The sequence below is a fragment of the Neopsephotus bourkii genome, unplaced genomic scaffold, assembly GCF_033783945.1.
Source record: "Neopsephotus bourkii isolate Nb327-2 ecotype Australia unplaced genomic scaffold, CSIRO-AGI_Nbou_v1 NB_659, whole genome shotgun sequence".
NCBI classification, from domain to species: domain Eukaryota; kingdom Metazoa; phylum Chordata; class Aves; order Psittaciformes; family Psittacidae; genus Neopsephotus; species Neopsephotus bourkii.
Genome location: NW_026901158.1, coordinates 5,285,252 through 5,312,151, shown reverse-complemented (window position 1 = coordinate 5,312,151; position 26,900 = coordinate 5,285,252). Strand labels below are relative to the sequence as shown.

Sequence of the window (26,900 nt, the reverse complement as noted above, 5' to 3'; positions counted from 1 at the left end):
TTGAATTATTGATTTAATTGAGTATAATGAGTTTAAACTTTTAGCTGTATGTGTCCTGTTAATTTTAATAGGTTTTGCTCTTTTTACCTCTGACACAGTAGATTCAGCATAGCATATAACAAAAAGGACTACTTTCTGAAGTCAGTCGAAATAAGTTCCAGTCAGTTTCATTTCTATAAATCCCGTGAAGATGCTGCTGAATATGTGACTTTCTTGACACAGAGATGCAGTAGACTTATTGATGTTACTGAATAGGCTCTTTCTGCAACTGTGCGACAGCTGTTGCTGAATTGGCAGCCTATATCTAGTATCTCCTTGGAAAGCTGCTAAAACCATTAAACACGTTTTTGTCCTGTAGGTACTAGCAAATGTGGCATACATTATCATAGAGTCAACGGAAGAGGGGACAACTGAATATGGGCTGTGGAAAGAAATCCTTTTTCTGGTAGACTTGCTATGTTGTGGAGCCATCCTGTTTCCAGTGGTATGGTGAGTCACTCACTGTATGTGTTCCTTGGTTTTTAAGTCCTTATGGCCTGAGCTGTTTCAGAATGAATGGATATGGACTGCTGAGTAGAGCTAGATGTGCTGCCAAAGCAAAAAAAGCCAGTCCTTTGGAGTCAAGCTTTAAATGGTATCAGTCTAAACACTACAACCTTGTCTGTGGAACATGCTTGTTGAAGTGAAGATAAGGCAAGGTGGGTGTTGATTTAAGTGTGGCCAGCACAGTGCTTTTGAAACTTGGAATTTTGCAGAAGTGCTGACTCTTACAATGAGAAACAGGATTTTGCTTTACTGACTGAGGCTGGAAACTAGGCTGCTAGATTTAAAACCAATAGTGCTGTCTAAGATCAGTGCTGCCTTCAAGCAGAGTGGCTGCATTTTTTACTTGCTGTTTAGAAGAAATAATCCCATGGGGAGCCATCTCCCTGCCCTTTCTTCCACTCTACTTGGCAAGGAATAATGTTGGTTATATAAAACTCGACCAAAACAGATAATTCATATAAACACTATTGTTGCTTCTTGCCAATTAGCCAAAACATTTATCTTCTAAATTCATTTTAGTCTTAATTGGATAAACAGCTGGATTTGAAGAAGCTTCTGGCTCCTTGGTTAGTAAACACATAATGCTATTTTTCTCCAGTATTTTTCTGAGATGCAGAGTGAATATAAATGTCTAGCAAACATGTCATCACTCTAGAGTGTAACTCTTGAGTGTTTGTGAACTGTTTCATAATGCATGTGTCTGTATAAAGAGAAAATACATGTTGCTCAATAGGCAGAAGTAAGCTTCAGCTTGGCTTGTAAGGGTGGGTTTCCGTTGTCCTCATCCCCAGTTGTCCTCTGTGTAAGGGCAGAATCCTAACACAGTGTTGGCAGCCTTCTGGCAAGGCTGGAAAACGTCTTCCAAGAAATATACACTACCTAATTATCCCTTCCCCTACTCCATCCAAAATGCTGCAGCTCTTAAGAGCATTTGGTTACGAGCATTTTGGCATGTAAATAAATCTGCAGGAATACTGACTTCACTTGTAGACAGATTCTGATTTCCTGTGATAAAGGTGGCTTATACAGTCACAGCTCTTACGACCTAATGCTAGAATTTATACATGATGCCTAATGATACACAGGTACAGAACTTGCTTCCCATAAAAGAACTGTATCTGAAGAACAACTGCATTTGAGTGAGCTGTCATGTAACTGTATAGTGCGTAACCACTGTTCCTGCATTGTCATGGTACCATCATAAACAGGCAGAGAAGCCCAGGATATAAAATCCTGTCCCTTTTTCATCTGGATAATGTTGCTGCAGCTGGTGGGCTGACTCATGAACAAGGCAACTAAGGCTTGGCCCTTGAATTTACATTCCTGTAGGGCAGCTTCTGTTACATAAGTTGCCTATGTAGACATACAAGCTGTAATCAACTATCCAAATGAAAAGAGCTTAAAAGAGCAGTAAGATGCCAAATGCTAGGCAGGACTCTGAGTAGTAGCTCAGCTTAATTGTACAAGTGGAAAGCATTATGTTGGAAAATGCCCTAGTTTCTCACTCTGCTCTCTCCCTCCCACAAAGCTTTCTGTAGGCTGGAATAGGTTTTAGCAATCAGCTTTCTTAATCACAAGGAAATATAGATGCCTGAGCTGGGAAGATCATAGAATCTATGTATTAAGATCATCTAGTTCAACCCCATGCTATGGGCAGGGACGCCTCACACCAGATGGGGATGAAATATATGCAGTGCCAAGCATGCTAAGCACAGCTAATTGCAGGCATACTCCAGTCATAAAGAGCTAACAAGACTTCTCAGTGTTCTAGAGGGCTACAGTGAAAAGGGAGAATAAAACTCATAGCTAATCCCCTCTCTTTTTACTTTTATTTTTCAGGTCAATAAGACATTTACAGGAGGCTTCAGCAACAGATGGAAAAGGCAAGTAATCTGTAGTGTCTTTTCTGTTGCATGCCGTAAGATAATGGCACAATTTCAAACACATGATGATTTAAAATACATGAACTTAAACTACGAATCTACACTGTGTCAGTGTCACACTGCTGCTTTTCCTCAGTGGGCTTGTAGGAATAACTTTTGGAAAATGACCCTTCTCATGTATTGCTTTGACCATCAGAACTTGTATGTGGACGTAATTTTCTGGTACTTGCACAGCTCTCAGTGCTTGAGCTGGACATGACATCTTGATAGATTGCCTTCTTTCCTCAGGCTTGAGTGTTCAGAAGCAGAACTAGAAATGAATTCCAGAATTGCTGACTATTAGTTAGAGTAGGCCCCCTTATTTCAGTTTCTACAGAGGGAAACAAACCTGATTATGAGACAAAACATAAACTGGCATTCAGTGTAACACAGTTCTTGACTTGCCCATGTTTGTACAGCAGCTTAAAGGGCTGCTTGTGTAAGGTTGTGTTTATTGTAGCACTGGAAGTGACATGATGGATAGAAAGCAAACGTGGCTTCTGTAGAGTGTGCTTTTCCTGCCCTATCTGCTCACCTTATTGCAGATGCCATCCATGGAGCATAGCACTGGCTTCCTTGTAATCAGGCAGCCATTTCAATACTCTTCCTTTCTGGAGATAGACTCCCAGATCTGGATGCTTCTTCCAGTGATTTCCTTGGCTTCCACTGACGTACTTGTAATTCAGCACATTGCATCTGTGGTCTAGTAGGTGCGGTATAAGGCTGGATTCTGAACTCTGCTTTGTGCAGACCACACAGATAAGATATTTTCTTGCTATCTGTTAAATTGAAACAATACTTAAGGTGAGCCCAGCATTTGGCTTTTTTTTTTGAGATTCCATGCTGTTAAAACCCAACCACTACACACACACAAAACCCCCACCAAATCTGAAGGGGGAAAATAATAATATGCAACAGAAAAACCAAGGTAGCAGAGGTTAGTACTGATGATGTAACATGAGTATTATTGGCAGCTTTCTCATCAGTGTGCTCACGTGGGTGCAGTGACATTCACCAGTGACTTTGTTTTGCCTTGTCCGCTGAGCATATGTTCTGGAGTGCTTATGCTCTTACTTTTGAAAGGTCTGCTTGAATTTAGATGCTCCTTGAAGCAGTCTTTCATCTGAACTGAGGACTTCACATATGTAAGGCCTGATTCTTAGCAGAAGCCACTGTCTGTGGTTGTAAAGGGAGGTCAGTGTTCCTGTAACCAAGGCAGAACTGTTGGGTGGCAGGGCAGGTCTGTGACTATTCCAATACTGAGCACTCAGCAACTGGGACACAAACCCTCTAGATTTGAGGGGCCTCAAGTGATCACCTTATTGTCAATGCCAGCCTTGCACTTGGTGGTTCTAATCACAAGATGGTGCTATGGAGTTTGCTTAACTTCGGGACATACTGAGAGAGCATTGGCATAGACTGAACTTGTCCACAGTTCGTTGTAATAGGTGGAATCCAGATATGAGTAAAACCAAGCAGTTCTAGAGGATGCATTATAGTGTATAATGGAAGCAAAAGAAAATGGAGATTTGAGAAGAACAGGTTGTATCTTTATGGCTAGTCAGTGCTAGGCACAACAGCCCTTAAGGGTTGTTCTTGGTCTTCTGTTTTGTGTTATTCCCCATGGCTAATGGCACTTGTGAATGTTGCTTCTGGATCACCTACTGCTGTTACCATGCTTTACCTTCTGATGTTACCGTCTGTAACATCAAATTAGAGATGATTGATCCTACAAGATCAATAATTGTGTGTTGAGAGGGACTTAGCAGCTGTGTTATGCTGTACTAAAAAGAATAGCTAAGGAAAAAATGTTCAGGGAAAACATTGCATAGGCTGCAGCAGATTGTTGACAGGACAGCCACAGTGCTGGGACCTGCTTCTGAAATACAGCGTGGTTGGAGTATTTAGAAGCTGTTGATAGGAGCCCACGGGGAGCAAGTGAATGGCAACGTGATACCAGAAGCAGAATGTTATCTAACGTTGTTATGCTGCTAGTGTGCCTGTTTGAGAAAACAAAAAGTGATTTGGTTGCACTGTAATAAGATAAAATCAGTCATGTTGGGCTTATCAATGAATTGTCTTGATTAGAATCACATGCTCTTAACTCTGTAGGCTTCCCTTGGAGGCCCTTTTCTGCAGAGGTTCTGCTTCATGTCTTAACTTCTCATGAGAAAAACAGGACCAATGCTAACTCTGAAATCACCAGCATTTGGGTTTTTCCACAGATAAAGATGGTTTTCTCCTGAAGTGGTAAAAACTACTGAGTCCTCTCACATGCAGTTTAACTGCTGCACTGCCTGTACTGTGGCTAGAGCTGACAATCTTGTGCAGACAGTTTTAGTTGGACTGCCTATTGCTTGTAAGGATTTATTGTCTAGTATTACCTCAGAGACAGTTTTCCCTGTTCTCTCACACAGACTTCATTAACTTATAGGGTGTCTTGGGGAATTACATACAATAAATCCAAGAGCTGGTTTTTTTTCTGGCACTGAGTCTCCTGGTGACCTTCTCGCTGGTGAGAAAAACCTGAGGAAAATTGGTTTTGCTTCTTTGCGTCTATTAGAACTAACAACTCCAAGGACTTCATGGCTCAGTATCCTGGTGGTGTTTCCTGACTGTCTGTCTTGTCCTCTTCCAGCTACTTCACAACCTGTTTATTAGTTATCATTCCCTTGGGTCAAGTGCAGGCATGACTGCAGTGTGCGTGACTAGACTAGAAACGAAGCAGAAGGCTGTCAGGACTACCTGTCTTTCAGGCTTACAGTTGTGCTTGCCATAGACCTTTGTATTAGCAATGTACAATTACTAAAAAGGCTTATTATATGTCGCAGTGATTTGTAGCCATTAAGTAATGGCCATTTAAACTTGATGTTTCTTTTTTAAATTGGAAAGCTGAAGGAATAGGTCTAAACCCAGAATCATCCAGAGAGACATTATGCACGGATGCTGTGAATTGCTGATGAAGGGTAGGCATAGCACAGTGATAACAGCTGACTTTGAGCTGTCTGGTTGTTGTTTTTTTCCCTTGAAGGTGATCTTTAACTCTAAAGCAAAGTATCTGACCTACACAGACTTCTTATCTTGCACAGCAGTGGGCGTAAGCATCCCGGTTTTAGAAGTCTTTTATTTTTTCTTCCCCCTTTAAAAATCACCACCTTCAGACTTAAGCAAGTGCCTTGCTGCAGCTCTTTGGTCTGTCACTGTATCTTCTGTCAGCTGGAAGTACATGCTCTCTGCCCATTTTTAGGTCTGCTTTACAAATGTCTTGCAGATCTAAGGATATCAACCTTGCAAACTGAACTGTTTGCGCTGGAAAGCTGCTCAACTGCCACTACCTTGTTTACAGGCATCATGCGAAAAGGAAGAGAGACTATGTTGTAGTAAACTTGCTTATTTTAGTTTGAAACTTGAAGTTGTTGGTCACTGGCCCTCTCTAGTCTTATAACCCACTCCTGTGTATCATGTCGTCTGTATGAGGGAGGATTGGAGGGCTGGAAATGCTGCTGCAGGTTTTATTCTGCTTGTAACTGTGTGTGTGATGAGATGTGAAACTCAGTGCAGTCTGATCACGAACTCTTAGCTATTTTCCTGAAGCACTGCAGCGTGTCATAGTTGGCAGCAGAATTAGGGGAAATACACTGCAGTGTGTAGCTCCCAGGCAGCATTCCCTGTGTGCTGTGCACTGGGCAAATGATGATTAATGCTTTCACGGTTGCCCCCATGTCAGGAAAAACCATTTGCTGTTTTCAGTGTCGTCCTGCTTCTGTACCATGAAAATGCTGTGAACAAAGAGCCTGGTCCTGCCTGCTGTAGAACACCCTCTGCTTAGCTGAACTCAGCAAACGCTGGAGGCAATGGCTTCGTGGAGACCCGTGATAAAACACCTCTGCAGCTCTAGGGAGGAGGAGGGGGTAAACGTGCTCTAGGCAATACATGGGCATCTCAAACCTTGAGATAAAGCTTTAGTGATTTAAGTGTCAAGACCTCAATGGATAGCACTGGAGAGCCTGGATATGTTGAGAAATGCAAGCTGAGAAGTGAAATAAGCCTATTGTGTTCCAGTGTACCATTTCCAGGCAACCTAGATAGCTACCCAGGGTTGACGTAGCAGTTATGTGTTGGAGATACGTTGCTTATCCTGTACTTTGGACTCCTTTCTGACCCTGGTGGGGAACTTCTGTGCCAAGTGGGTAATGTATTTCAGAATATTGAAGATTAACAAGTCTGTACCACCTTCTCATGCATGATACTGAAACTTACTGCATCTGGTTGCTTGACCTCTTCGTTTAGTATAGGAATGCTTTTAAGCAGAGTGTTATAGAGATTATAGAGCCATACTTCTCCGAGTTACTTCTGGAGTTGCTTTTTGAGGTCTAGATCTATGTGTGTGCCTTCATTCTTGGGGAGAATAGTAAAAAAAAAAATCCATTTACTATTTGGTAACGGCACAGATTGCATCTCAAATGCACCAGAGTTAGTATAGCATGCAAAGCATTGTGGAAATATTTGGCTGTACTTCAGTGTGTTCACTTCAGATGCATTATGGTTTGCCCTTGCATACTGTAGTGTCTGGACTTGAGCTCTCTGTGCCCTCAGCACAGTCCTGTTACTGTTATTACACACATTCTAAAAAGACCAGATTGATTCATCAGAAAGTTATTGTCTGGTGGGTAAAGCTGTAGTGGATGGTGTGACTGTTTTTCATTTCACCTATCTTACAGGCTGTCTCAGCATTTGAAATTAGCACAGGGCAACCTGAAAAAGGGACTGATTATTAAAGTACTGTGGTATACTGGTTTGATCACTGTGGATCAGACTATTGCAGACACAAGCTGTTAAAGTAAATGGTGATACAGGGGGAAAGTGAGGGAAGCAAGGTATAGATGTTGTCATAAACCTTTCTTGGAGGATGGCTTTTATCTTTTTAATTACTCTATGAAAGGGATGGAACACAGGGCTGAATTTATTTGTAAAATCTTTGGTAGGAAGTCTCTGCTTTTTTGTGGTTTTACTTCTCTGCAGCTAAGTATTGTTCCTTGGAGAATGGTTATCATACTTGAAGCATAAATTTACCCAACCTTTACTGCGTGCTGTGATTGCTGCTGTGTTATCGCAGCTTTACAGGTTGGAGCTGCAAGTGATTCAAGTTGGAAGTGACAGCTGCTGGCCTAGCCTCTGTCCTTGGAAATGTTGCTGTCAGTGTCTGGACTGCCAGGCTGAGGTGAATCAAAGTCTGAAAGCGTCCAGCGTAGCAGGACTCGAGTGTTGCTGCTTGGAGCACGTTCAGCCTGTGAAGAAGCAATTCACAAGCGATGCCAAGCAATGATGATTTTAGATTTTTCTCCGGAACAGTTTGTGCTGTAACTTTGAGCTGTTTTAAAAAACTGGCAGAATGGTGTAGGCATGCATTAATACTGGCTTCAGTATCTGATAGTGGAGAGAAGTATTCTTGAAGTGGAGGAAGCTAGAGGAGAGCACCTCGTTGGGATAAAGGAGGAAGCCCGCTTCCAGAGGTGGCTCTTCAGTCTTTCTACCTAGTGGTGATTCTTTTTTTCCACCCCTCACGCTTCTTACTCATGCTCAGCCATTGTAGATGTTTAGATGTACCAATTTGTGACTGTTTGGTATTGATTGCCATGGTGAGTAGGTGGGATATTGAGCTGTGCTCTGTCAGCTGGGAGAGGTGGCATTGTGACACTTCACTTGGCAGCCAGATCGCTGGCTTCATGATCCTTCCCTCCTATGCACTGCATGAATCCAACAGAAATGACTCCCCAGCTCACTCAGTTGTTGACTGTAAAGCACTGATGGCCTGGCAGTTTGAATCACAGCTGTTGAGTTGGTGTTCCTTTAACTGCAGAGCCTGGTAATTCTCATGGCCTGTCATTGCACCAGTTGGTGGCAGTTCTTGAAGTTGGATGCGTTGAGTTCAAAATAGATCCTTCTGTGGATAAACTGGTACGTGGTAAATCACAGGATCTTCGTGGTTGCACTTAATGTAGCTCTCCTTTAAATAGGACAGTATTGCTTCCCTGCTTCACAATTTAATGAGCTTGTCCTGCATATTTAGATGCTCTAATTTTTCTCCATGAAAGGCTTTTAACATTAGGTTATCTGGTAGAGCACTAGACCCATAAAGTCTGTAAGTTTTTGCTGTTTAAATGGTGGAAAGTAGCTTTTGCAAGGGGTGGAAATGAAGGAGAAGTAGCTAAGCCAATGTCTCAGTAGCTAAGAAGGATTTAGTTAGGTTGTTCTAGCTGTTCTAGGCCTTGCCATCTGCTGCCCAGTGGAGTTCTCTGTGCTTCACTGCTGGTACTCTACAGATTCAAGCGTACAGCTTGGCAGTGCTTTCTGGAGTCCAGGAGTGTATATTGCAAAGTAGATGCTATTCTATGTTCAGTGTTTCTTATTGCAGTTCAAAAGGATTATGCTCCCAAAACTGGGAGCTAGTGTGACATACTGTGCCATAAGATTGGCCCCATGAGCTCAGTCTTGCCCAAAGTCAACCCAGTTGGACTGATGTTCAGATGAGCATTGTAGAGGAGGAGTTTTAGCTGCATGGAAACAGTCCTTCTAAAATAAGGTTTGCTTTTTTCCTCTTGAGCTCTGGCCCTGCTTTCTCTTACTGACATTCCCTGTCTTCTTGCAGAAGTTAAACATGCTGTTTGGAAATACATAGAAGTCACTAGCCAGCACTACATCAAAACTACGTTTAGTAGCTTAGTTTTATCTACCTGTCAGCTAGTTTATGGCTTGTGTTAGTCAGGTGCTATTGTTATAGTACATCTGCTGGAACAGGGTTTGTATCTGTCTCAAGGTGTCCATAGCTTTCAGTGGTTTTCCTGGAACACTACAGGTAAGTTGGAAAGGGACTCTTGATCTCTAGATTATACAAAGTAAGCTTAAAACAGAATGTTCTCTGTCTTCACTGCAGCTAATGTAGTGGGAGCCTTTAAGAGTGAGTGATGCATTTGACATTACCTTTCCATAAGAAAAGCTTCACTTTTTTTTTGCCACAGGAAGTAAAGCATTTCTGTGGTAGCTATTAGCCCTCCTCTTTCTCATGCATAATACTGCAGTTTGCACTGTTCTGAACCTGGAAGACCTTATGTGCAAATCATTGCAAAAATCTGCTTTTTGCAGTGGGTGATTTCCATGAGGGGGGGCAGGCAAACTTAAGCACAATGTGTTGCATTTCCACATCTGATAAGAAAAAATGGAGGGCTTGAAGTGAATACCAACCAGTAAGCATGTAGCAGTACTTTCTATCTGGCAACTTGTATTCACTGACTCTAAATTGCATTCCTGTATGCTGTCAACATATCTTGGACTCTTTGCCTCTCTTGTCACAAAAGCATCAGGAGTCTGTGTTTGTGATGCACCTATAAAACCTGACTGTCAAACCAGAGTTGACAGCTCTTCCATCTGCTGTTGACCTCTGCTCATTCCCATAAATATCTCTGTGTTCCTCAAGAGCTGATGTAATCTGTCCAGTGAACATAGGTTCGCCCGAGGCCCCAGCTTACATGGTTTGTGAACTGAAACACATGCATTTGCTGGGAGAACTATTTAGTATGACTTCCCATTTCACTTGTAAGTTGTGACTGAGCTACAAATGATGGAGGATACTACTTGCTACAGGACTACTGCTGCTGATGTTCAACAAGGTGTAGTGGTTTCCAGAGCCACGGTTACCTCAGAGTCACTCAGATCAGCTGAAGGCACAGAGCAGGACAGGAAGTAATCTAGAAAAGATCTGAATTTTTTAGGAGACAGTTTTGGCTGAGGTACTTCCTAGCAGCTGGTACAGGGCTGTGTTTTGGTTTTAGTCCGGGGATAGCATTGATAATGCACCTATGTTTTAGTTGTTGCTGAATAATGCTTACCCTGATCAAGGGCTTTTCAGCCTCTCATGCTCTGTGCCAGCAAGGAGGTATGTGAGAAGCCAGGAGGGAGCACAGCCAGGGCAGCTGACCTGAACTAGTTAAAAGGATATTCCATACCATAGGTAATGGTCAGTATAGAAACTGGGGAATTTGGGTGAGTTATGTGGTACTTAGTTGCCTTCTGGGGTTAAACCATGACAGCAATGTGGCATGGCCCTTCTGACAGGAGTGAGGTGACAATATGTAGTTAGCTATATATGGATAGAGGAAGAGTCTGTTTTGCAGAGTGCATGCATATATGAAATTTAGTGTAAAGATGATGTCAGTGAATTGCCTTTTTAAGAGAGAGTTCACCCCAGCCTAGGAGGTATCCAGCACATAGACAAGTTGGACTGGCACTCCTCGGAGCACCCAGTGGGCTGTGAGACAAACTCTCTAACCTGGGATTACTTGAATCCTCCTTTTGACTACTTGCCTATTTGCAGACAAGCATCAAAAGAAACAGTCTCATTTTAACAGTTTTCTGATGGTCTCTTGTGTTCTCTTGATAGCTGCCATTAACCTAGCAAAGCTGAAGCTTTTCCGACATTACTATGTTATGGTAAGTAAAACATCTGTACACCTGCATACAGATGTACATTTAAATACAGAGTACTTGGAAGCCACTCAAGCCTTTTAATGGATTACTTGTTGGAAGCTACAGTAGCTGGTGGATATGGTGGAGATGTTCCTAGTTCTGTGGTAGTGCTCTGCTTTGGCATCTTGGTCAGCTGGGTTATAATCCTCGAAACAACTTCCTGTCTTTTCATAGTGGTTGCCTCCTACTATCTTTAAATTGGGTCCAGCTATTTGTAATGCTTACTGATTTCCTCTGGAGACAGCTTGAGCTGCCAGTTGAATTGATGGGCTTGAATAACGTACTGTAAACTTGCTAAAAATTAAACCTAGGACCAAATGGTGCCTTGAGATGCATGTGTGCAGTTTCTGATTAAGTCTGTGGGAGCCATGAGCATCCCTCCCAAGAGAGCCTGAGCTTCTTAATGATTTCCAGCGGCCTCATTTCAGACTCTTGTAAGTAGGAAAAGTAATAAATTACAATCATGATTCTTCAAGTTCTACAAAATCGTAATACTTAAAGCATTTCCTGCTGTAACTTAAGTATGTTGAGTCATTTGGATGTTCAACCAGCAGTAGAGCCCTCAGCCTACATCTTCCATATTTATCGAGGAGCATAATAAGGCTAGTCTGAGTTAATGAGTTGCTTGGGAATTGCTTGAACTATTTCTCTGGAAAAAGAGGTTCTATAAGGATGGTGCTATTGTTCTCATGCTTTCTCCTTTTCCTTCCCAGATCGTGTGTTACATTTACTTCACACGGATCATTGCAATTCTCATAAAGATTGCTGTTCCATTCCAGTGGAAATGGCTGTACCAGGTATTTGCCAAGAAAGGAAAACACATCCATTTCTTTATTTCTTGTTATTATTTAAATATAACTGCATCAAAAAATGTTTGACTATAAATAACTGCACCATTGTTCCTCATGTTATAGTACATCCCAAAGCACAGTCCTGCACCCTGTCTCCTGCTTTTTATCGCTAATGTGCCTAAGGTGATGGGAATATATGTTTAGTTTTATGTTTGTCCAGCCAGTCTGCTGGATTATACCCGAGATGTCTGGCAGTAATTGTATTATTGATTTTTAGTCTTTCAACTTAAAATGTCTGAAAGAAATTAATCAAGAACATACAAAGGGAGAAAAAGAACTCCTCAGGTTTACCTTGTGTAATTGAGGCCCTGGGGGGCCAATAAAATGCACTTTTGCTCTTCCGTGTACAGGCTTATTTGCCTTGTGACTTTTAAATACTTGGTTTCTTAACGTATAATCCAAGTGACTGTGCAGAGAGTCTTTGGAATACATTAACTGTTGAAAATACCAAAACAACATAGGGATGATAGTCTCTCTCCCCCCCCCTTATTTAAAAGTCAAGTCTTGCTGTAGTTATTTAAAAGCACTGGAGTGATGGCTAGAACTGTAACTGTATTTAAAGTGACAGGGGAAGCTGAAAGAACAAAGGACTTGACAGCCTTTACCCTGGGATTAATGATAACAGGACAGGAATTGCTTTGTTATTTCTGCTGTGGCACAGGCTTCTTGGCCCATTAAACCTTGAACCTCATGAATGAGGAGGAATGTTTCTTGACCATGAAGGATTACAGGACTGAACTTCAGTCTCATGTTTTTGCTTGCAGCTGCTGGATGAAATGGCCACCCTTGTGTTCTTTGTCCTCACTGGGTACAAGTTCCGTCCAGCATCAGACAACCCTTATCTACAGCTGTCTCAGGATGATGAGGATGACTTGGAGATGGAAGCTGTGTAAGAACCTTCCCCCCTCCTTATTTTTTTACCTCTTCACTTGATTTGAGAAAAATAATGTTTAAAAACAGTTTACTTTAATCTCTCTAAATCCTCCTTTGAAAAAGATTAGGGTCTGCCCACGTGTTTAAAGACAAGGTGTCTGTTTGCTGTGTGTTAAACTAATAAAGAGATTTGTGATATCCATAGGAGCCTCTGAGCTGAAGATTGCAGTAATGTGGAATGAGCTGGTAAAGCTTTTCATGAGGCAAAAAGGTGCTCATGAAAATAGCAAGTAAAAAAGCTTCTGTGTTTAATGTATGTTGCTGAACACCAGCAAGCCTTGCAGATTGTGATGAATGCTTCATGGTTTAGAAAACAAACCACCAAACCAACAGTGAAACCTGTCTACAGAATATAAACGAGCCTAATGTAAGGTCCCTTCTGCCTTGTTGTTCAGCCTTTGCAGAAACTTAAGTTACACTGAGCTGAGGAGATGGATTTTTACCAATACTCTTCCCTGTTCTATTATTTGCTGTTAAACTATGAGGTACCACAAATGCAGTAGGACCTCAGTCTAGAGAAATTACAAAGTATGGCTCTGCTGAAGTCCCTGTCATTTTCTTTGCAGTGGTTTTCCAAGGACTTAAAAAATGAATGGCATTTCTGAATCTGTAATAGAAACTGCCCTGAGAAATTCAGCATGCAAGAAGTGTTGAATACAGCTATAAATGTGACAGACTCTGTTGCCTTAATAGGAGCCAAGCTAACCTAATCTCTTTAGTAGTCACACATTTCATGCATAATTGCAATTCATGTACAGGCTCAGAAGCCTGTTCCTTAGAGTTTTTTCCACTTTGGCAAATCTCCTTTACTTGGGTGAAACGAATCAACATTCAAATTCTTATTGGGGTGGGGGGAGACAGGCAGAAAGTGTTTGCCATCATAGCTCAGAAAGAAATGGATCTTACTGGGAAATAGCTCCAAGGTAGTTTGAATCATAGAATCCAGCCTGAAATGTCATGCAAGGAGTTTAGTTTCTCAGAAATACCTCTAGTAACAAAGATCCTCTTTCCAAACACATAGCTATGTTTGCTTTGGATCCATAAAATCTGTCATTGCTGCAGGTGAGATTCAGCTAGTGCATACTGACTTCAGAATCACCATCACTTAAAGGTGTTTAAAATGATTTACTTCAGAAACTGGTTTTACTTTGGAAGCTGGTAAATAGGCAGTGCCTTTGTGATGCAGATGTTTGAACTTGAGATGTGGCAGGATTTGGGATTATACAGAAATGAGCTTTATTCCTTTTTGCCTATTAGAATGAATTTCAACCTTGCATTACATGCTTAGTATTTTTTACTTGGGTTTTTTCAGGACAAATATGGCACCTTTCAAATTTAGTGATTTCAGTAAATTGAAGAAGCTGCTATGAATTTAGGAGAACCTGCCAGAAATAAGCTGGAGAAAGTTTTAAAGAGCTGATCAAGTGATTTACATCTCCCCATAGTGAAATAGAGATTATTGGAAACTCAAGGATCAGAATTTCCTGTGAGCCTTTTCCTAGTAAGGCATTTTGCCCTTTGCCTTGGGAATCTCCATTGTTGTGCCTTTTGGCTTGTTCCCCTTAGCTTTGCTTGAATTCTTCTCATCTGATTCACCAGAAGTTTTACTCTTTTGGGCATATGGCAAGGTGCAGTCTGTGTCTTGTTCCCCTTTCCCCGGCTGTAGCAGGGAGGTTAAGTTTGCATGTATTTGACAAGCATGGTGTATACACATTGTGACAGGTGAAGCACTGCAAGGAAAGTGTATTAAGTTTCTTGTTGATTTGGTCTTGCTGGTCCTATTTTTGCTTTTATAAATATTAAATGTTGTTTCTGTAGGGGAAAAATACCAAGGTTTATTTGAGCAAGTGACTAAGTGCCTGACAGCATCCTGACTAACCAGTGCATGGGTGTGTTTTGTCTTTCATGTGATAAATATCTACTTGTGTTCAGAGGCTATGGCAGAAGTTAAAAGCCTCCATACTTCATAATGTCCTGCTATGTCTTATTGCCAGGTTTTATGGTTATTTTCCTCTGCAAGAGGACTTTTGTTAGAATCAGGCTCTTTAAAACAAGGGGAGAGCTGTGTTTTCCGTGCTTGCTTGTTTTCCAGCAAAAAAAAAGGAAAAAAAGGACATTTTAAGTGTAACTGTCTAGCTTCTGCCTGTTTTCATGCAGTGCAAACTAGACAAAGCTCTGTCTGGCAGTAAATGTAAATGTTGTTAAGGACAGCGTGGAGATCTGCAGAGTTTCAAGGCAAACACAAAGACTAGATGGTGGTGACAGGAGCAACATAAGGCTCAAGCCTTTCCTCTGTGAGTTCTTGTAACTCTCAATAATAAAGTATAAATCAGGAGCAGCAAAGATAACTTGTAGTAAGTCATTTGAAGTAGCCTGCTTCTGTCTTGGGAGAAAGCATCCCAAAATGGTATAGGACTTTCTCCAGTTACACCAGGCTCAACCAGGCTCTTCAGTTATACTAGTTCTCCTGATGGAGAGAAGAGTTAAGAGTATAACTAAACCTGAACTAAGGACCAGTCTGTTCTTTCTCAAGTAGGGTCAATAGCAATTCATCATCAACAGAGTGGCTTCTGTGTATTTTCTTCTGGGCAGCCTCTTGAGCCCGTTCTGTCAGTACGTAGGCATGTCACTGACAGTTCCTTAGATTAAAGCAGTGTTTGAAAAGGTGCAGCCACACTTGGCAGAAAGAGTTGTCAGGTTTCCAGTCCTAATGCCATTTCTGGGGCATGAACAATGGTACAGTAGATGATGTGGGGGTGAGGAATGGGAAAGGAAGTAGGGTTTTTTGGTTTGGGCTGGTTTATTCTTGCAGTAAGTTATTTCATCAGCTCAGTAAATTTGCTTTAAATGTTAGGTACCAAAGTGCTCTTCTAATGTCTTGTTTGAGAATGATACTCATACATGCATGAGGGGCTAAGGTATTTCCACTGGAGGATGAATTGCAGGAAAAGCCATTAATGGTTTTGTTCTCAATTTGGTAAATCCGTCTTCCTGAGCGCGTAGATACTAACTTTGTTTCTCCTTATGACCCAAAGCAGTCTCAACATAGCGAACTGTTGTGGTAACACTGGCCTACCTTTGCTTATGCTTTGGGATCTGGAGTTTCTCACTGAATCATGAGGCAATCTATTCTGTGCTGTGAAGTCCTGCTTGGTTGCTTTTCTCTGCTTTCTCTCTGTTTGTCATGGCAGACTGATTCATGATGCCCTTCATCAGAAGTGATTTTCTTTACCTAACACATCTTTCCCATGCAGAGGTCTGCTTTTTTCCTCTGTGGTTGATCAGTTTTCACTCCAGTTCACAATAGCTTGTGAAGGCTGGCTGCTGCCAGCATTGCAGGGGTTCTTGTTGGGCTATAAAACTAAACAAACACGAAAACCAGGTGAAAAGACAGCTGAGATCCACCACAGTGCAGGCCTGAAGATGCTCCTGAATGCTTAGCCATTGCTTTGATACCTTGGATGCAACACAAGTGGGAAGAATAAAGAACCCTGATATTTCCATAGCACATACCACTGTGCAGTGTTCAGGGAGCTCCTTTTGTGCCTCATTTGTGGTGGGTGTCCCTCTGACAGCCACAAAAATTCTCTCCAGAGGGAGATGGTTTAAGTGAGAAGGATTTGTTGCACTTTAACTGCTGCTGGTTTGGAGGCTAGAAATGCAATTCAGCAAACTGCAGGTGAGGAATGCTTACTTGCAGTTTTGCAGGTTAAAACTGAAGGCTTTAAGCTGCTCAGAGGGCTAGAATGAGAACGGCAGTGTGCTTGGTCTTAGTGCTGATACCCTTGTTTTACTAAGCATTAAAACATGTTGGCTGAACTAAGAGGGAGAGGACTTGCCCATTGTACACATCTGAGACAATGAGGATTCAAAAGCTATGCCATACACTTGTCATGAGACAAGAGCAGAGCAATTTAAATGGTCTTTAAGTCTCCTTATTGAGGAATCCGCCCCAAAATATCTCCCACTTCTTTGCTGTCGTTGCTGGGGGGAGACAGTAAATAACATGACCTGACCTGGCAGCAATTTCAGTGTATAGCTCTTAGTGCTGTCCCTCTGTGAGTGTGGGAAGTGGATCATTCCCTCTTAACCATATCCTCTCATCACTTCTGTTATCATGTTGGTGTGCAATGGGTTTGTAACTGTGTTGGAGTGCAGTGCTAAAATCCAGGCTGTGTGCCAGGTGGGATCTTACTATCTGTGACTCGAGTGATAGGACTACTTTGGTGTCATGTATGTGTAGAACACCTTTTTTTATATCCCAGTATATCTGCCGTTGCATTGCTATGTTAGATGCGCATTTTTGGTTCGTAGTCCATTGTAATCTTCAGCTCCTTCCTAAAGAATAGATATTTAGCTCCTTACTCTGTAATTACAAAGTTGATTATTTCTGAAGACTAAACTTTGTCGCTGTCTTGCTGCTTTGTCCCATATTTTTCAGACCATTACTTCAATTTGCCAGAATCTGTCTGCATTCTAGTCCTCTTCTCAAATACGTAGCTCTTAGTGTCTTCTGCAGATTTAATAAGCAAGTTCTCTATTCCATTACCCAGGCAATTACTGAAAATATCAAATAGAAGCGAACCTAGGACAGACGTTTCTGGAACCACACTCTGTGTTCTTTCGGTTTTGACAGGAAACCATTAAGTACATCTCAGTGCAGTTCCAAGTAGTTATGCAGCTACTTTGGGTTTGTCTAGCTCACGTTTCCCCAAATTTTTTCCTATGTGACTGTGGGCAAAAACCATTGTCAGTGACGAGAACTTGGGAGATCTTCGTGTTCTCTGTTCTGATAAGCTTGATGTGATCTCTACTAGGCAAGTGTTTACTAATCCCATCATTCTCCTTTAGGCAACCTGCTTGCTTTTCTCCCTTCTTTTTGTTTTTCATTTCAATAGGGAATGAAGTTGCTGTTTGATCTGTGCTCTTCTGACCCTTTCATAGAGTTGTAGAATGGTTTGGGTTGAAGGCATCTCAAAGCTCATCCAGTTACAACCCCTGCCATAGGCAGGGACACCTTCCACTAGGCCAAGTTGCTCCAACCTCTATCCAACCTAGCCTTGAACACTGCCAGGGATGGGGCAGCCACAGCTTCTCTGCACCAGTGCTTCACCGCCCTCACTTTCTTCCTAATAGCCAATGTAAGTCTTTCCCTATACCTTAAGTTTGCCTTGGCCTGCTCTGAAGTGTGTGAACCACTGATGATCCCAGTACTGCCATCACTAGAGAGTCACTGAACACACTAGTTTGAGTAAATTACTCTTACAGTACATGAACAGAAGCTGTTATTTAACATGGAACTATGGACATGATCTGAGTGTATCTGAAGATGAGTTCTCTTGGGTTATACTGTGAAAATGTTGTTAGCTAGTCTGATCAAATAAAGTATTCTTATGTGATAAACAGCAGGTGAAAGCACACAAAGACTGACAGCAACATCTTTGAACAGGACAGTTTGATGTATGCTTCCAGGCATCCCTTGTGAATGCGCTGAGCTATTGGCACTCTACTTTCAGCATCCCAAATAACCTTTGTAGCACATTTTGTAGGCAAAAAAAAATACCTGCATGGAATGAGAATAGTACTGTGCAAAAGAATAAAGCAAATGTCTTTGCATGTCAATAGCCTGTTTTGTATAGCAACAGAGAAAGCTGCTGGGCTGAAGAGCTTGTGGATAGCCAAGGTAGTTCCAAGAGAAGAGTGGTGCTGTTCTGCCTGGATAAACAGTTCAGTCTGTCTAATGTTTGAAGTGTATTATGGGGCTTTGTAGTTCAATGGCCAGATTGCTGTGGCAAATCCAGGCTTGGATTGTAGAAAGTTTTCTTCTGTTTTATTGCTGTTACCAGGAATTGGTGTGCATTAAGCTAATAAGATTCATTTGGGGCATTGTCCAACCGTGTGTGCAGTTGTATAGTATGTTGCACCTATTAAAAGTATTGCAAATGCAGAAAGAAGTCTTTTAATGCACAGAATTAAGGGTGTTCTGCTGTAGAGCAAAGTATTTTTTTAAGCAAGCTGCTCAATCTTTAGTAAGTAAACACCTGGTTTAACTGTTTAACCACCCTTGCTATCTTCTTTCAAGTACAAGCAAATATTTGGTGGTTTAGTTTAACGGTAGAGATGGGAAGAACCTTGGTTTTGCTCCCAGTGTCCATCAGTAGTATGTCCAGGATGATACTTGGCCTGCAAAATGGTAGCAATAGGAGAGGCCAAGCATCAAGACTGCTAGGTCTTGGTAAAGAGACACATGAGAAGTGTTAGTTGATACGCACAGGAAGCATGGGCTATTGGTGCAATGGATGTGCCAGTCCAAGTTCCTTTCTCTCACGTTTCTCCTTTCTCTTCCAGGGTGACAACTTCTGGAGTAATGGAGGGCATGAAGAAGGTCAAGAAAGTGGTGAATGGATCAGCAGAGCCCCAGGGCGAATGGGAAAGCACAGCATGAACAGACTGGACTGAGGCAGCACTTTCAGAGAAACTTTTTTAATTTATTACTATTCCTCTCAGTGGAAAGGGAGCAACTGGCACTTCCCAACACTGAAACTGCAGAGCGGGGTGTGTCTAGGGGGGAGCAAAGCAGTGCAGAAATAGAACTGTTCCTCTGATCATAAGAAAATGGGATCTCTTGGTACCCGCAAAGGAGCGTGAAGCTTTCCTAGGGATTTTGGGGTAGCTTGTTCTTTTTCCCCCTTTCTGGATTGGTTGGGTGTTCCGAATTGTTTGCAGTCACGTTCTTCAGAATGTGTAATACTGATGTGAAGAGAGACCTTTAGTGTGTATGTAAAAGTATATATTTTATATAATGCACATATATACCTACACAGTTGCTATGTAATATGTATGCTGGGAATTGCAAAGCGTGTCAGAAGGTGGGAAAAGAAGATAAGAGATGTAAGTATTTTATTTTTCTTTTTATAAACTCTCCCTTTGGCTTGGACAAAGCATTGCAAAACGAATAATAGAAGCAACTGCAGTTATATGAGAGACTAAACAGGGTATTGGATCAGATGACTTCTGCCACTGCTCATTATCAGTGGGAAAGTTAAGTATTTTCTTGTCTTATCCATGCAGGTACCCACTTGAATGTGTCAGGTTTTCAAATGTATTGCTACATAGGAAACAAGTGACTGTTCTCCATTAAAAATGCTAGCCCATAGTGCAATAAGCATTAACACAAACTCTCCACTGTTCATGGAGTTGCTCTTGATTCACACCCGCCTGACAAGAAGTACACAAGAGGTGTAAGACTGATGCTTGCTTTGTAGGGGTCTGCTGTGCGATCTTAAACATGTAATTTCAAGCTGTGACCCAGAGCCCTTTGGTCTGCTTTCTAAAGTATTTTCAAGGTATTCCAAAAGACACTCCTTTCTGGCACAGCAGGACCAGTGCCAGAATATCTCCAGTGGAAATGTGTCCAGTAAACCTGCTGCAGCCTAAATCTCCGGTTCACCATTATCCTGAGTTACATGGGTGGCTGCTTGTACCTCTCTGGCCGTGCAGGATTGCTGCTGCTGCTGTTGGAGATGAGCTGAATTAGTCAAAATGGTACTGCCACCAAAGCCAGGCAACTGCAGCTCCCAGTCCTAAATGGTTTTTGTCAGGAAAAGAGTAGATCAGGACCAGAACCTCAGTGCAGGGGAATACAGAAGTCTTGACTATTCGCTGCAAACTTACAGTGGCGTTCTTATACAACAAAAGCCATGTGTGTTTTATCTGTAGTACTCTGGTATTGTTAGAAAGGCAAGCTGGTGCCCATAGCTGGAGTATTAAGGCATAGTGAATGATTGTGAAATCTGGGGGAGGATGGAAGTGGTTCACTGATGTGATGAGGATAAGCTTTAAGAAAAATAAATCGAGTATAAATCACTGACCCACTGAAGCCTTAATATTCATGTAGAGACTTTGACATATGGTGCTGTCAAGCAAAGTGCTTCTGTCAGGGTGGCAGGGAGAGGTATCATCACAGAGCTTTGGATGTGCCAGCATCTTTTACAAGCTCCTTTGGGAATTGCTTTTTTGGCTGAAGGGACTACATCTCTGGGGCACAACTGATTAGAGTGTTAGCCATTACTTTTGTTATTAGCACTATGGAAATGGTAGAAATGAATCTGCCTGCTTTGATACCTGGAACTGGTTTCTCTTCAGGTAAAGCATAAGAATAGCCCTCTTCTGGGTTACAGAGTCCTCTTCTAGGTTGTTTTTTACTCCTCAGGTGTAACTGCATAGGAATTACAGCAGTGATAAAGTTTGACTGTTGCTGCCATTGTCTTGCAATGATGCAGTTTTAGTATCAGAATCAGAGAGCTTACACCACTAGGAAGATGTTAGGTGACCTGTGAGCATTTTAGACCTTCTATATGAAGAAAACTGCATATGAAGGAGCTGAGGTGTGAGAAAATGGACTATAAAGAAACAAAGGCAGTCCCAGCTCATCACACGGCTTAAATACTGTACCTGAAAAACCCATCCTCTCACTCTGCAATGTTCTTCTGTCCCAGTGGAAATGTCACTGTCTTCATCCAAAAGGCTACTCAAACAGGCTGTAAACTTTGTTCAGCATAGTCCACTGGAGACCTGAAGTCTGTTGGCACTGAAGTATGTGAAGGAGAAGGATTTGCTGTCAGGAACAGAAGTGCAATAACAGTGTTAATCTGGACATGATGCTCCCTTAGAACCTGTTAATACCTTTTGCAAATGAGGTGTGGAATTCAGATGGGTGTGTGGCATTTCACCCCAAACCATGAGTGGCTGCACCAGCATCCCAGCACATGCTGAGCTGGTTCCAGACGGCTGCCTGTTCCATACCTCAGCATCAGTGGAGCTGCTGATTTGGCAAATGCTTTTACCTTGCTCTCAGGTTCCTGGTTTTTATATGCACTTTTTTCCTCAAGTTACATATGGTGTAGGTTTATCTGCCAAGTCCCTGGCTCACTAGTCAAAGACCAAAAATGGGTGGTTGCATTTTGTCTTGGCGTGAAAAGCCATGACCATACTTTGAAAGTTCTTTTTAGAAGAGCTTTTCTTAAATTCAGACCTGAGCTTCAGCAGTCAGCTGTACAGCCAACCTCATCTGGCACTTAATGCAGGATGCTAACCAGTAACTAGTGAGACCTAAGCATTACTGTAGAAAAACACAAGAAACAGTGATAGAAGATCCTTACTGCAGCCATTTCCAAAGTGAATTTCCACTTTTTCTAATGGAATTCCTTGGAGGAGGTCAAAAAACTTGTCTTGCAGGGTTGTGTGATGGATTGGACAATGGAGGGTGGAGAGGATGGCTGCGATTGTGTTTCTCTTGCAGCACAGTGTGGTTTGCACTGCGGAGCATCAAAGGAGGGTTATACTCCCTCCCTCATCCTCTCAAGGTGAACCCACATCTGCAGAACTTGCCAGTGCATGGTTCTATTAGTGGTCTGTAATACAGCAGCTTAGGGCTCACCAGGCAGGATAATCACAGTGCTTGCCTTTCAAATGCTGATGGCTGCCTATCTGGTAGGAAGATCTGTCTTTCACAGGCAGGGGAAATGGAAGAGCTGCTTGTGGCTTACAAATCGTTTTGGGATGGATCCTTACTTTCCTGTTCCTGCCTTTTACTGAAGTGAGCAACTAAATCGATCACCTGCAGGTACACAGTGGTAGATTGACAGGAGTCCTGGAAAAGCAGGTGTCATGCAATTCAGAATAAATGGATTTAAATGCATTCACATATGTTGCTGCAGTGGAGTCCTGTACACCCTCTGCAGATGAAAATGAGAGTGCTTCAATCTTCAGTTGTAATGCAGATTATGCCCCAGTAAATTCCTCTTGATGATGACATGCAAATACCAGTGATGCACTCCTCCCTCCCACTGTAACTGTTCAGAAGCTGTCTTCCAGAGGAAACCTCGCAGTGCAACTGCCAGACTCTTGCATTCTTCAGGCTTGAAAATGTTTTCCTTGATGGTTCATCAAGAGATGTGCTAACAGAAAGCAAGACATAATGGGGTCATCTGGAACATTGCTGCTGCTTGCTCAAAACAGAGCGGTTCGAGCTGAAGAAGCCACACGCTGTCCTATTAAGATGCTCTTTCATGTTGTCGTCTAGCTCAGTGTGTCATGATCTGTGCCGTTCATTGTTCAGTGCTCCTCTCCAGCTGAGTGCCCTGTTCCTGGGTTTCCATGCTGGCATACCCTGGGAGCATGTTGTAACAATTTGCTGCATTGCAGTATTTTGTCTTGGAGCTAGCAATGTGGAAGGTGTATTGTGCTAAGCTAAGTGGACTCTGTAGCATCAGTGTGCATCCACTGTGTATCCTTCAGCACTGCAACATTCCTTCTGGCCATGAAAGTGCATAGCCTAACCACTTCAGTGTGCACATTTGAAATTCCAATTGAAGATTGTGTTGTCTTTGTTTTCTTCCTTGCATATGCTCCTCTTACAGAAGAGAAATGCAGCCACTGATAATCCAGTTGACAAGAAAGGGAGTTTTATGGTTGTCTGTTTGAAAATTGGTTGCATTTGAAGCAAATATTGGGTATTTGTGTGTTTTGCTCTGAGAACTGAAGTTGCTTAGCTATTACAATAATCAGGTAGTAGCAAGGTATTGAAGGGAAGGAAGCCTTCCCCTTCAGCCTACCTTGTTTGTCACCTTCCATCTGACCTGTCATGGTAGCAGACTTCTGTTCCTTTAAAGCAGATGTGTTTTATTGATTCTGTGTTATCACCTCCAATCATCAAACGTTTTCCCATTTTCTCACCTTGGTAAAAGGAGCATGGAGCTGTGGTCTGCAGTAGATGGGAGGCACAGTGATATTTGAAATATAACAGCACTTACACTGAAACCTGTGATCTTGTAACTTCAGTACCATGAATGCTTCCTGAATGCTGAGGTGGTGTTGCCCAGAGGCACTTGACCAAATGTTTCTTTGTCTTCCCTGGGGTTGTTTTGCTCAAAAACATGGTTCTAAATTGGGTGAATCTGGTTTTCCTTGTAGCTGCTGGATCTGATGCTGGTTTGGGCTTATGAATCGCTTTTACTTAGCAATGTTGGGAAGCCATGTATTTTCCTTTCTTGTAGTTTCTCACTTGGATACACCAATGATCCTGTAAGAACTGCCCATGATGTGTACTTGCAAGTGGTTGGAACAGAACCTAAGAAAAATACTGAGATATTTCTGTGTAAAGTGATGGTACTGGAAGAAAGTGGCTGAGAAAAGAGTCACTCCTTGTAGATTGACTGGCTCAAGAACCCATTTATGTTTTGACTGCAGCCATACTGTAGAAAGGACAACTCTTAATAAACATTTCCCTGTGGGATTTCACTCAGTTTTCTCTCTTTCTGTAATAAAGTAGAGCCTGACCTCCACATTATGAGAAGCACTTTGTCTTGCAGCTAGGATACTGGAGCATTGGGCTGGTACCTGGTCTGTCAAAACAGAGTATGGGTCTAAATAGCTTCCCTTTCCCTTTAGTAACTATTAATAATTAATTCTAGATCCTTTTGTGTCATTAAGCAGCTTTAGGGCACCCTGTACAATGTAGCTTTGGATTCACTTAGTAAATGGCCTCCAAAAGAACTTCAGAAGGCTTCCCTGTGTCCAGCAAGCTCCAGTTCCAGGGGTCTCCGTGACCTGTAAATATCCTATTCCTCGGTTCATGTTCAGATGTACAAATGGATTTTTTTCAGTATTTTTTTAAGCTTTATTAAACAAGAAACACAATTTGAAGAGAAGTCCAGCTAGATACATATCAGGACGGTCTGTGTAACTTGGTTTCCCTGCTGTGATGCAAACGTGTAAAATAAAGATTGACCAGAAAGAAGTTTAATGCATCTCATTTTCTGCTTCTGAACTGCTAGTGACCAGGCTGAGCTATGTGTTTCTGCATTTGCACATGCCTAACTTCCATTTGCAGCCATGAACATCTGCATCATGGATGCAGGGCCAAATCACAAGAATCTTGTGAGGAAGAAACTTTCCTACTGGGAAAGCTTTCCTGCCAGTGACCCACAGTGGGACTCACAGAGGTGCCTTCAGGTACTACAGCTGTGCTTGTATGAGCCTAGCTCTTCTGGTTTTGGTAAGCTGAGCTTGTTTGTGGACTGAGTCTTGAATGGAAGGGTTTGTCTCTCATGTCTTTGCAGTCTTGGGCAAGAGAAAGGTGGGCACCTGCAGGGCTTCTTGCCAGTATCCTCTCCTCGTTCCAGAGGGCTTGATATCAGCTTTGCAGTGCAAGGGGGGACAAAGAATTGGTGCTTTGAACCTTGGTGAGTGGATACAAATTAAGGGTAGGCACCTGAATTATAAGTAATATCCTTTGTGGACCAGGCCACATTATCTCTGAGGCAGGTCCTTGACTTGTTTGCTTTAGGCTGGACTGAGGGATGCTGTGGGACTTCTGTAGGCGTTCTCGTCCTGACGCACTAGGATTTAACCATGTATTTCAGTTCTGCAAGCTAGTTGGGATGGCAGGGATGAGGACAAAGGATTTCTGTGAAGTGTTCTTCCTGATAATCCCCCACCCCTCAAAAGCATATGTCCTTCGTCACCAAATGTACGTCTTCAAGATGTTTTTTACAGTTTAGCCTATGGTTCTCATTCTACCACCGAGGGGTAATGCCAAAAATAACCTGTGTTCTCTACCCTGTAAATCCCAAGCAGCCGGTTCTGCATTGCCTCAAGCCTTTGGGTGGGTGGTGTTTTACCAGGAACTAAACTATATAAAGTACATGGGTTTGGGACTTAGAAATACTGTGCTGTAGAACAAAACAGGCTGCATGTGATGGAGGGGATGGATGCCTGGTGGTTGTGCTGGGGTAGCCTAGATCAGTTCCATACAGGTTGTTCTTGGATGTTGGGTTTCTCCAAACTGAACATCCTCTGCACTTTCTGCCTGTTGTATATTTGGCCTTAAAACATCCCACCTTAAAGTGACAGCAGCAGAACTCATCCCTGTGTGTGGTGCTCCAGTGGAATTAGCTGTGCTGGGCCAGAAAATACCTCTGCTGTAATGAAAGGTGAAATGTGAGTGGTGGGGGGCATAAAGTGGGTCTAAATTGTGGGAAGACTCACTTGAGATGGAGCATAGGTTATTCTCGATTTCTAACCATCTTCTCCAAGGAAAGACAAAAAGTCAAAGCCCCTGATTGCAGCAGAGCTCCTAATACATAAGGTCTGTTGCAAACAGAGATTGGTACACTGTGCTGTATTTGGATGCAAGTTTATAGGTGTTTTCCTGTCCAGTGAAGGTCAATTGTTTTCTCCTTGCTTTAAGGATTTTCTTCTAGTGCTTGAAATCCTGAGCTGTCTCGATGGTTTGCTGCTCCTTGTTGCAGTGCAAGCTGCCTGCTGTCAGTGCTCCTCTAGCAAGATTATCTTCAGGACTGCAAAGAGCTGCCTTCTCTTTAAATCTTGATGTTACCTTCCTTTGCCTTCTGACTGACAGACTCTAATGAGCAGAAGCGTGTTATAGTGCCCTGTATAGTGAATGGTCAATAAAAACAAATTGCTTTGTACCGCAGAGGTAATAACACGGCTTGTATTGGCACAGCTGATCCTGATATTAGGGTCCTTGGTTAGGAGACAAGGACTTTCATATGTCTTTAGTAACAAATGCATGTCATCTCTTTCTTTTCTCCCCTCTCATCCATGGAAAATAATGTAATTTGGGGTGACACTGCCTTGTTGTGACTCTTTTCCCCTGTGCAGTATCTTTAGTGGGGTGGCTGAGATGTCATAGATGAGATGCTGAAAAAATAGGGATGCAAGGGGAGGCTGTTACAGTGGAGGTAGATGGCAAAGATGAGGATCAAAATGAAGGGAGTGGTTTAAAACATTTTCTTACTGTTCCCTCTTGGGATGATTGAGGTGAGCTTGGCAAGGGGCTTCTAGCATCCTTGATGAGAGGAACAGTTAACAACATGCCTCTTGCCCGCAGCAAGGGCAGGTATATTGCTAAGAGGGTTTTTTGTCCCTGAGGATACTGTTGTGGGTGCTGATCTTCTGTCCTGGCTAAAGTCCTGAGTCATTCCTCTTAGGGTGGCACAATAGAATAAGGTTGCCCAGAGAAGCTGTGGCTGCCCCATCCCTGACAGTGTTTGAGGAATCCCACCCCTGGCATGGATGTGAAGGTATTGATCTGCATCTC

The 26,900-nt window shown here is 42.4% G+C and overlaps 1 protein-coding gene across 2 annotated transcripts in view; it reads left to right on the top strand.

Moving 5' to 3' along the window:
- Positions 1-20,645, top strand: part of GPR107 (G protein-coupled receptor 107) — a 34,867-nt gene extending 14,222 nt beyond the window's left edge. For both annotated transcript variants that reach the window (XM_061352772.1, XM_061352773.1), the window contains exons 13-18: positions 359-489; positions 2,386-2,429; positions 10,906-10,955; positions 11,705-11,788; positions 12,607-12,731; positions 19,124-20,645. In XM_061352772.1, the coding sequence (XP_061208756.1) occupies positions 359-489; positions 2,386-2,429; positions 10,906-10,955; positions 11,705-11,788; positions 12,607-12,731; positions 19,124-19,220 (531 nt within the window). In that variant the 3' untranslated portion in view covers positions 19,221-20,645. The remainder of the gene's footprint in view (positions 1-358; positions 490-2,385; positions 2,430-10,905; positions 10,956-11,704; positions 11,789-12,606; positions 12,732-19,123) is intronic.
- The last annotated feature ends 6,255 nt before the right edge of the window (positions 20,646-26,900 follow it).